The sequence below is a fragment of the Carex rostrata genome, chromosome 8 (genome assembly GCF_964058835.1).
Source record: "Carex rostrata chromosome 8, lpCarRost1.2, whole genome shotgun sequence".
Classification (NCBI taxonomy): Eukaryota; Viridiplantae; Streptophyta; class Magnoliopsida; order Poales; family Cyperaceae; genus Carex; species Carex rostrata.
In genome coordinates this window covers 10156246-10168764 of record NC_135925.1, presented here as the reverse complement: position 1 = coordinate 10168764, position 12519 = coordinate 10156246, and the positions used below count along the sequence as shown (strand labels likewise).

Sequence of the window (12519 nt, the reverse complement as noted above, 5' to 3'; positions counted from 1 at the left end):
ATCATGTTTAATTCGCGAAGTAGCGTAGCCTTACTCATATATGTATATGTATATATGTTACAATATATGTATATATATGTATATATAATATATGCATATATATGTATATATAATATAATTATACAAAAATCTAAATTATAGTAAACAAAATACCGATCGTTGTATATCCACCGTTGAACGAAAACTTAAACTAAATTTTTTAGGCACTAAACGACGTTTTTTTGAAATTCTGATACTTCAGATGCCCAGGGCTTCTCCTGGGCTATATTCGGACCCGTCTCGTCCCCCCCCCCCTTTCAAAAAGTGGTAATACGCACAAATCCGACTTTCCTAACAAAAGTTATGATTCTCTAAATATTTTTCGATAACTGAACTTTGGAAATTCATAACTAACGGTAGAAAAATCCAAATAAATTGAAATTTGTGTCAATTTTGTGTATTTTTGAATGCTCTATATGCTAGTGTAATCACTTTTGCAGTTTGGTCCCTGTATCAGTCCAGACTTGCTAATTTACCAGCGGAGGTCAAATTTGATATATATATACACACATATATTATGCATATATTATACATAAGGAGGGATCAAGTTACAACAATTTTTGAGTTACAACAAGTTACAACAAGTATTTTCTACATTTTCAAAAGAAGACATAGTCAAATTTAGATGGGCACAATAACTAGTCAAATTCAGACCATTCAATTTTGTACCCATCTTAATAAATAGTAAAAAAATTTCAAAAAATGTAAAATTTGGTCTCGAAACACAATTTATTGTAGAGATCACATCTAACGGTTTGGATCGACAATTTGGACTTTGAAAATATAGAAAATACTTGTTGTAACTTGATCCCTCCTCTATTATACATATATTATATATTTACACATACACATACACATACACATACACATACACATACACATACACATACACATACACATACACATATACATATACATATATTATGAGAGTGACTAATGTGCATTCGAATGTATATGGGCCGAAATACATATGGTCCAAATTTGACTTTTCAAAATCCAAATGGTCGATCCGAACCGTTCATCTTGTTCTCCATATTAATATGTGCTTGGAGACCAAATTTAACATTTTTCTGAATTTTTTTACTATTTATTAAGTATTTTAGAAATTTGTTGATCCAACGGTGGCTGCTGATTTTACTGTTTTGTTAAGCCATCGTTGGATCAACAATTTTGTAAAATACTTAATAAATAGTAAAAAAATTCAGAAAAATGTAAAATTTGGTCTGCACATATTAATATGGAGAACAAGATGAACAGTTCGAATCGACCGTTTGGATTTTGAAAAGTCGAATTTGAACCGTATGTATTTTGGCCCATATACATTCGAATGCACATTAGTCACTCTCCATATATTATATATACATATGTATACATATATTATATTATATATACATATGTATACATATATTATATTATATATACATATGCATACATATATTATATTATATATACATATACATATATTATATATATATATATATGAGTAGAACTAGGGTGTTCTTAAGCTCACCAATGTGTTTGGTGAGCTTAACTCCAAAACCCATCAAATCGGTTTCAAATGACGAATCCGAACCGTTGAAATCCGCCTACCTTACGAGTGATGCGTCTACATGCGAAAATTTTAAACATTCGAATTAATTTAGTATAAAGTCAAGCGGTAAAAAAAAGTTCAAAAAATGAATGCACTAAAATTAATTTATTAACCTTCTAATTTTGACCGATTGACTTTATACTAAATTAATTCGAATGTTTAAAATTTTCACATGTAGACTCATCACTCGTAAGGTAGGCGGGTTCCAACGGTTTGGATTCGTCATTTGAAACCGATTTAATAGGTTTTGGAGTTAAGTTCCCCAAACACTTTGGTAAGCTTAAGAACACCCTACATCTACATCTACATCTACATCTACATCTACATCTACATCTACATATACATATACATATACATATACATCTACATATACATATACATATACATATACATATACATATACATATACATATACATATACATATACATATACATATACATATACATATACATATACATATACATATACATATACATATACATATACATATATTATACATATATTATAAAAAAAAAATCACCGGGCCGTAGATTTTTTCCACGGTTCCGAATTTTTATTCAGGGCCGTGGATTTTTTTTGCGGTTACGAATTAAAATTTGAGACCGTGGATTTTTTTCCACGTTTTGGACATTTTTTAAATTTTGATCAGATCCTAATTATTTTTATTAAACTATTTTAAAAATTGACTAAAAACAAAAATGTCGGCGCCACGAAATACCACAAATCGGCAGCCATCAAATGAATATTGATATACGGCTGTGAATAATGTACCTCAGTACCTGTTTAATTTAATGCGCTGCTCTGCCCAACTAAGCAATAACATAAACAATGTCTTATCCGATGCAGTAAAAAAGAAGAAGTAAATGTTCATCTCACCCTTTTCATCTCCCAATCACGCTCTAATTTGTTGATTTATGTTACATATCTTTACTTTTATATTAAACACGTATATGTCATGATTCCACGAGAACTATGATTAAAAGATAAAATTTCGATTGAATATTAACTATTCAATCAAATAGTATGTCTTCTTTCAATTCAATATATTCTTTTTTTTTTGTTCCTTATATATAGAAATCTAAACACTTACTTACCACATGTTACATGTACTGCACACAATATGATTAGAATTAAAATTCAATAGACTTAAATGAGCAGTGCTGTAATGAAAAAATTATTGATATTTTACTTTTATTATTCTCCTGCAATTTTTCCTTTTATTTTCCTGATCCTTCCTTCAATGCATATTGATAGGATCATGTTCCCAAGGCCCTTTTAGTCTCAATCTGGGTCATGAACAAGGCCGGGATTAGGACCTTATTCTGCGAGGCCAACCCGGAATACAATGCAAAATCCACGATTGAGGCCCATAATAAGCCGGCCCAGCTACGGCCAAGACAGCCTACACCTCGGGACATAAAGCCCAAAGTCGCCCCTGAGTCAATAACCACTTATAACTGGCAGCCACGTCGGCTACCGACCTCGCCGCTGCCCATACAGCCACGATCACACGATCACATAACCTTATAACTAACCCACGTTCTGCCTTACCCTGGCAGGGGTAAGGCAGTACGTAGCTATATAAGGCCTTTCCCTCCACAAGGAAAGGGCGAACCACAAGCTACTCACGCTTGCACACACACTCTCATCTCGGGAATAAGACAGGTTAGAGTCAAAATACTTCCGAGATCTCCCTCAGTCTCTCAAGCTTTCATCTTGCTTTGGGGACCCGAGGTCATCCTCCACCTTAGCCTCTAATTCTTTAGAGGCTGAGCACACTACCTCGGAGAGATATCGTACATGTTAGAGTCAGATATCTCCGAGATCACCCCTCAGTTTCTGAGATCAGCTCCTGACCTCCGAGATTCGAGACAATCCTCAGTCTCCGAAGTCCCCCTGCGACTTCCGAGATCAGAGATCGTCCACAGATCTCCCGAGCACAATCATTACTCGGCCTGCGACTTCTAGAAGGACGAGCCCAGTTCAGCCCAATTATAACATACGGCCCACTAACCTCACATAACCCGTATCACATATAATTCCACCAAATCAAGAATGTAATATATATATATTACTATAGACTTTATAAGAAAAGAGCATAAAAAAATATTTAACTACAATGTATATCAATACAATCTTTTTCTGATCATTCCTTCAATATATATAATCCTACCTAATAAATAAAGTATATATATTATTACAAATTTTCTAAGAAAATAGAATAAAAAAAAATTTGACCACAATATTATACTTTGAGGATCCAGCGCTAAGGCACATATCCGCTGCTACTGTTTTTTAAACCCTTATAGGTGATACGAATTCATATGGACTTATCTCATTCTTTGTCAAGTACAATCATATTGTAGCAAGTCTTTTTTTTCTGATTTAATTAACTTGCTACAAAATTATACATAAGTTTTATTAAATAGTTAAATTGTGTCCTGTCAAAAGGGTATATATTTTTTGTTGTTGTCTCATAATATGTTTCTGTTGCAACTCATGATCATACAATACTAGTAATTTCTACAAGTAAATTTGGATAGTCAAAGGTAGAAAAACAATTCATCCTCAAAGCTTAAAATCAAAATTAGCATATGAAAGTTAAAAATGTAAAAAAATAAAAATATCATTTTAAACGAGTATACGATTAAAAAAAATATATGGGCGGATTTGAAAGTTAGGCCCAACCTTTGAAGGTTTTCAAGGTCGTATTTTCAAAATCCAATGTCTTGAGATCGATATTTTTTTTTCTTCGATTTTCAAATACTAACTTGATTTCATTTTATTTTTTCCAGACACAACATCAACAATAGCACTATTAATTAAGATTAGTGTGCTAGAATAGTATAAGAAAAGTACTGATTTTTTTTTCAAGTCACTGTTCTGAGAGATGTTAGATTAACGGAATAGTGCTCGAACAATAAAGAGATCGATGTTGAAGCATTTTGAATTGCAGGTGAAAAATAATAGTGATGCTAAATAAGATATGACCCTTAATTTGCTGGAAGAGAGATCAATGCACACTAAATACTCGGAAAAAATGCTTATAACATTTAATATCTTTCACGACACTTAATACACATCTGTAATTACTAATTACTAATGAAATGTTTCAATCATAATATCAAATGTTCAATTATCAAAGCAGAGCTCCGCTCGTCTTTACGCCACAAGTAGAGAATTCACATCCTCCCCGGTACTGTAATAGGGAATCTTTTACAATTAGTTAATCTGAACCTTTCTTTTTAATATGACACGAATCTCAAAGCCCAATAATACTGCCTCCCAGGCTACCCCGAATCTCAAATCGGTTTAGAATCAATCTGAAACCGTAAAGTAAGGAGAATCTTTCACAGTACCTTAGAGGACACTTTTGCACGAGTTGATAGGCTCCAATCTCCAGCTTAAAGGCGTCACGTGAGAATCGGAGATGTATGTCAGAGGCAATAATGGAGTGCATGATCCAGGGCCTGAACATGTCGAGGGGGCCCATCAGAAGTCGGCCCACGTGAAGGATTTCAGATCTGGTCCCACACTCCCTGCCTCTCTGTCCTTGTTCTTAGTCTTTCCTTCCACTTTTCTTTGCCAAATCAGTTTGCTCAATCAATTCTCCTCGGTCCCATTTATGTGATTTACAAATGAGGAGGGTTCAAATGCCTCCTGTTTTTGTGCCTCCATCTCTTTTCATCATTTTCAAAATTCAAACAGTCGATCTGAACCGCTCAATCTAACCTCCATACTAAAATATGTTTGGAGACCAAATTTTATATTTTTAGGACTTTTTTTACTATTTTTTTAGATATGTACAAAAATACTGTTTTTAGATGGTTCAGATTTACTGATTTTGTACCTATCTAAAAAAATAGTAAAAAAATTCCTAAAAATATAAAATTTGGTCTCCAAACATATTTTAGTATGGAGGTTAGGTTGAACGGTTCGGATCGACTGTTTGAACTTTGAAAACGATGGAGAGAGATGGAGGCATGATGGAGGCATGATGGAGGCACAAAAACATGGAGGCATTTGAACCCTCCTCTTTACAAATTTCACATTAAGAAATATATTAAATTAATTTTGAAGTTTAGGACAGTAGGGATTTAAATCCGAAATTATTATAAAATTATGCAATCTACCCACTTTTTCGGGGATTTCAAAAATTGCCAGTTCCGGTTACTAAACAATCGAACTAAGGCATGCTTTCCGGTGATTAAATCACCAAACCAATTTTCTTGTTCCGGTGACTAAATAACCGGAAAACATGCCTTGGTCCGGTTATTTAGTAACCGGAAAGCATGTTTTGGCCTTTAATAAATTCATCTGATTATTTAGTAACCGGTTTTGTTGTTTTGTCTTTTTTTTTTTTTTACAAAACAGAAATTTTTAAATTTTTTATTTTTTGTATTGAAATATTAGAAATACTGAATATGTTTCTTTGAAAATAGATGGAATACAATATAATTTGATTTATTAGAAAGATTGCAACAAATAACCCTAATCAATATTTTTTAGACCAGATTTTTCACAAGATGAACGATTCGGATCAACATTTAATTTCTCCATATTTTTTTCACGGCGAAAAATCCGGTCTGAAAAATGTTGATTTGGGTTATTTGTTACAGTCTTTCTAATAGATCAAATTATATTATATTTCATCTATTTTCAAAGAAATATATTCAACATTTCTAATATTTCAATACAAAAAATAAAAAAATAAAAATTTCTGTTTTGTAAAAAAAAAAGACAAAACAACAAAACCGGATGAATTTATTGAAGGTCAAAACATGCTTTATGGTTACTAAATAACCGGACCAAGAAAATTGGTCGAGTGATTTAATCACCGGAATTTTCGAAATCCGCCAAAAAAGTAGGTAGATTGCGTAATTTTATAATAATTTTGAGTATTAATAAAAAATTTCGGGATTTAAATTCTGACTCTAATTACATAATTTATGACATTTACGAGCAAACAATTAAACTTCTAATAAGATCGTTTTTTAATTATCCGGTTCTAAGAAGTGCCGAAATTTATAATAGCAGTTCTAAATGGACTGTATTTTCAAATGTCATCCATTGAACCCTTATTTAAAATATAGACTATTTTCTTTGTAAAAAACTTCCTTTTGACTAAAAATTTAGAGGAGAGTTAAAATGCACCATCGGTCTTATGCTCCAATCATATTTTACATTTTTATCTATGTTCTCAAAGTTCAAACAGTCGATTCGAACCGCTCAACATGATATACATATTAAAATTTGTTTAGGGGACCAAATTTTTATATTTTTTTGGAATTCTATTACTATATTTTTAGATAGGTACAAAATCACTACTTCTTGATCATTCGGAAACAATGATATTGTACTTATCTAATCAAATAGTAAAAAATTAAAAAAAAATATAAAATTTAGTCTTTAAGCACATTTTAATATGGATATCATATTGAGCGGTTTTGACAATTTGAACTTTGGAAATAGAGATAGAAATGTAGAATACGGTTGGAGGCACAACACCAGTGGTGCATTCAACGCTACTAAAAAAATTATATTGGGCAAAATTTTAAATTCCTGCCGTTCAAAACTTCGAATTTTTTTTTTTTATATTTTCCTGCAAGTATAATTCAGAAATTTACATATTTAAAAAAAAAAAAACTGCTCCTCTGCTATTAAGTTCGATCAATAAATGAGTTGAGAAAGTTCATCCTTTCGTCGTGATATACGCAGTTTAAAAAAAAACTAACGTTAGGTCCCAAAAGGTCTTCTTATTGACCTATGAATATTTATTGCTTTCGGTGGTAGATTAATATGAACCAGTAACAAATAAAATAAAATAAAACGTGGTTTCCTGTACCAGCTATTAAATAACGATAAAATGTATATTAGCTGCGATATAATTTTACCGAGCATTGCATTTTGCTCTGATTATTATTATTTTATTTTATTTTTTTCAAATTGCTGTACCAGAGATCAAACGCTCTTTATCTCTGTTTGAAACAGTTCCGTAATTTTTTTTATTAACATGTATTCTGTGTGGGGTAAAACGTACATTTTGTCTGATTAAAAAAAAGTACATCTTATCTACTACCGAAGAAAATTCATTACTTGAGATCATTTAATTACCAACGAGTTAAGCAATCAACATTTTTCTGTACTTGCTTCAATGTTTGCCATTTTATGTTGCACATTGACAAGTCATAAATGCAATAATATAATACTCGGTATATAGTGACAGTCCCAGAGCTTTCTTAGAAAAATTAAACAAGGAACCAAGACTTAAAACTGTGGTGCTGTTTCAATAAGCATTAAAATAGTTGACTGGAGTCAACTATTGGATTTGAAAATTAATGAAATCCATACTATCATCAGTAACAAAATATCACCATTACTTGTTTTATAACAATTTTATAGGAGCTCAAAAACTTGCTATTTGTCCATGTAAAACTTAAAACAAAGCAGCTTAGGAATCTTACAGTTACAGTCTTACAGACATCCTTTTCTTTTTCCCATCTAACACAATTATCAAGACTGGACATGATCTTAAAATAAATTAATCTATATACCATATCCTAAATCATATAATAATTCCTTATCAGGCACACTCACGTGCATGTAACCTTAATTACGGATTAATTATATAACACGCACCAACACTACACATTGAGAAATTACACAAACCATTGTATCTATACTTGGACTGCCAAGATCACGTCTCACACTTGGTGAGAGGGAATCCGCATAAACATGCATTACTGATAAATGAAGTCGCCTCAAATTGATCGTAAGGCGGTCCCGTCGGGATCGTGCCGCACAAATGGTTGTGACTCAGATCAAGGTGACCCACATAAGCAGCTGAAGCGAGCGAATGCGGCACCTTACCGCTAAGCTTGTTGTATGACAAATCAAGTACCATGAAGTATGATTTTGAATCGAACACATCCGGGATCTCACCTTCCAATGCATTCTTGCTCAGGTTTAACATACCAAGGCCCTTGCTTTGAAGAATCTTTGGTGGTATGTTGCCAGTAAGCTTATTATCATCGAGATATAAGGAGGACAGTACTGGTACTGACCCGAGATTGGATGGGATTGAACCACAGAGTTGATTTCCAGCCAGGTCTAGATCTGCAAGGCGGTTCATGTTCCCAATAGAAGAAGGAATTGAACCTGAAATCTGGTTTCTTGCCATCAAGGCGCGACTCAACATCTTCAAGTTTCCAAAGTCAGAGGGGATTAAACCAGAAATCTGATTGTTCGTCAGATCAAGGTGCTTTAAATCCGACATAGAGGTTAAAGAAGCCGGGATCTTACCGGTGAGTTGATTGTCAGCTAGATTGAACACAGTAAGGTGAGAGAGTTTACCAATGGAAGATGGTATCGGGCCAGTGAGACGATTACCTGGTAGATCTAAAATTCTAAGTGCTGGCAGCGATGTAGTGATGCACTCCGGTATTGGGCCAGTGATCTGTTTCCAATCAGCTACTACCAGATTTGTCAGACGGTCGAGTTTACAAATAGAGGAGGAGAGCTTGCCAGACATAAGACCAGAATTTCTTCCTGATCGAACAAAGATCGGATCTTCAGACTCACCACGCAGTGTAATGTCGGCCACTCGGCCATTGGTTGGATCACAATTGACACCGTACCAGTTGGAGCAACAGTTTGTACCAGTCCACGAGGAGAAGATGCCTAGATACGGCTCTGAGAGACCAGCCTTGAAGTCGAGTAGAGCGGTACGATCTGAATCTGAGCATGAGATAGCAATGGAGAGGAGAGAAAGAAAGAGAACCGGTCCGAGAGGTATGAAGAAGGTAGCCATTGAAGTGTAATCTTAGCTAGCTTCCCTCTGCTTCTTGTTTGTTTCTTAACTTGTGGAGAGGTACGTTGGCCTTATAAGTGAGCTTTAACAAGGGTTCAACTGCTAGATTCTGACGGTTTTGTCCCCGGAAGGAGCATTCCAAGTTTCCAACTTTCCAAGGGATTTAATTGTAGGGGTAGAGCAGGAAATACGAATTTAAACAAAAGAGTGAGGGAGCACGTGAGTTTGTAAGTAATGGAGATGGCGAGCATTTAAGGAGAGAGGTGTCGTTATCTGACTGACCGGTCCACTTCATTTAAGACCAAAAATATAAATGAAAAATTATCTTTTGTCTTGTGGCAGTTGGATTGAAATGGAACGGCTGAGATTGCGATCATCAAGCGATCAAGATAACTACAATTTGTAACGAACGGCTCGATGTCGATGGCATGAAATCAGAAGCACTTTTCCACGAAGGACAACGCATTAAATTCTGACCCTTGTTTTAGTAAACATGTGTAGTGTAGTAAAGCAACAATTTAATCAGGATTTCCGTTCGTTTCCTTTATTCACGCATTGAAAATAAGAATGGTATTTTTCAAGACGAGATTATCGGAATTAAAACCTATCTAAGTTGTAAATAACAATAAATATAAATTCATTAGAAATTCGGATATTGATTTTTCACATCGGCTTCCATAAAAGGTGATGGCCGCTGTGGTCCTATGCAAAATCAAAAGGTCTAAAGATGATTGAGAGTCGGTCTAGTGTTTAATTCTTTTTTAAAGATGAGTTGGTCTAGTGTTTAATTCTTATTGGTCAAGTGTTTGGTTGATTGTATCAATGTAGGAATGGATTGTTTAATTTCTAAAATTTTCATAATTGTTGTTTAACAATTAATTTCAATTGCTGGAATAGAGATGCTCTAAGATTGTTATTAATTTTTTGAGGGAGATATCTTATGTTGATTTACACTTTGCAAATTTGATTGAATGGGTCATATGCAAACTATCGCACATTGCTGGTAGGGATTACTAATTTTGTGTAATTACCTAATTTCCAACTGTATCTCGACTTAGTTAGGACCTAATTAAAAACAGATAGGTCATGGTTACCGGGATATATCATGTTACTAATTTAATATTTCTAAAATCCGGACCGGAAATGATGCTAAATACTAAAATATATAAATTGATAGATTGTAGACTTAGTCCTACTACTCGATTCGGATCCAAACGCGCTTTGGCATTCGCTATAATAATCTTACTTAATTATTATAGTCGAATAGAGGGTTCAAATGCCTTTAATTGTTTGTGTCTCCATCATCGTATCTTTATTTTTAAAAATGTTAATAAATAAAAATTTAAATCATAAATGTCAAAATAAAACCGTTAGATGTGATCTATGTTATTTTTATATATGCACATGTAAATAATTATGACATTTCAACTTTATTTTAGTTATTATTAAGAGCTTGTAAAAACGTAGTTATGTTGATAATTTATAGACGTTAATTTTTCAAATGATTGATTCACATGAAAACAAAATTGAAATGTAATATTTCTTTTATAAGCACATAGAGGAAATAACATAGATCACACTTAACAGTTTTATTTTGACGTTTATAATTTTAATTTTAATTTATTAACGTTTTTAAAAATAAAAGTATAGTACAGACACAAAAAATAAACACATTTGAACCGTCATCTATTAAAATTATATTAGCGACTTCCAATTAGAAAATCAAAGATCAAATTACAATATCTATCTCCCGCTTCTATGAATGTATATTTTCACAATCTCAATTTGAAGATTGATTTCTATGAATTACTGTAACTATTATTTTATAAAAGAGTCTGACCAAATAATATCAGTATTATTTTAGTTTTTATAACATCAACTTTAAAATCTATCGAATTAATTTCAAACGACAAATTCAAACCGATTTACTTCATTAGTTGTGTATTTACATGCAAAATTTATAATTTTTCGAACTTATTTAGTGTCAGGTCAAGCGGTCAAATATAAGAGTTTTTAAATTAATTTTATTACATTAATTTTTTAACATTTTTGACCACTTGACTTTGTACTAAAATAACTCGATAAAAAATTTGCATGCAAACACATCACTTATACAATAAATCGGTTTGAACTCTGATTCGTCTCGGCAGGTAGCTGAATCTGTAATTTTTTTTTTGAGTAAAGGTTGGAAGTCAAGTCATCCAACTATTTAATATCATTATAATACAACAAAGGATTTTCCCCACTTGGGTTTCGAACCCATGACCTATCACATAGAGACTATGTGCCTTTGCCACTAGACCAAAGGCTAGTTCTTAGCTGAATCTGTAATTGATAGGACTATGTAATAAAAGTCCCATAAAATTATTATGAGTCGAGTACTAAGTTCAAATGACAAGCTCAAATAGCAAATTCGTTTGGAACGACTGTATGAGACTCAAATCGCCTTATTGGCACATGAGACAAGTCTGTTCACAAATCCGTTCGAGTCATCTGTACGGGATTTGAACCGACTTACTGGCATATGAGACAAGTCTGTACGACACCCAAACCGACCTACCGGCCTGCGGGGCAAGCCCATGCGGGACGACCGTACGAGATCATAACCGACCTATAGGCTATAAATACCTCAAAGTTCACTGAATTCGGAGACCACAATTCAACAATACACGGTACATAAAAGATAGAGTTACGTACTTACCAGATCTGCACTTAGTTTCATCCGGATACGTAATAAATATACACCTAACCCGCACGAACTAATAGAACGTGCTTAGACATTGCGACTTAATCTCTCCGAAGTTAAAACGTATTAATAATATAGGCAACTTTCACATGTTGGCTACTGGCTAATTAATCAACTGATTAATATAATAAAGGAAAATTTCAGATTTTAGTTCTTAAATATTCAAAAAAATAAACTTAAATTTTGAACATCTATTTCAACTAGTTTGATATATAAACTTCTAAAAACGAACCAAAGCTTGACCTGCATCATTTTTTTTTTCCATCTGTAGGTAGTTTTGTCAGTGTATGAGAAGCAATTTTTTTCTGTTAGAAACATAAAAATGAAAATTT

The 12519-nt window shown here is 33.2% G+C and overlaps 1 protein-coding gene across 1 annotated transcript; it reads right to left on the bottom strand.

The window, feature by feature from the left end:
* Positions 1-7981: 7981 nt before the first annotated feature.
* Positions 7982-9505, bottom strand: LOC144558076 (uncharacterized). The gene has a single exon (XM_078306785.1). The coding sequence runs from the start codon at positions 9439-9441 to the stop codon at positions 8329-8331; it is 1113 nt and encodes a 370-aa protein (XP_078162911.1). The 5' UTR covers positions 9442-9505; the 3' UTR covers positions 7982-8328.
* Between the last annotated feature and the right edge of the window lie 3014 nt (positions 9506-12519).

Coding starts and splice junctions, on each gene's coding strand:
- LOC144558076 (XM_078306785.1), bottom strand. CDS start 9,441: ATGGCTACCTTCTTCATACCTCTCGGACCGGTTCTCTTTCTTTCTCTC.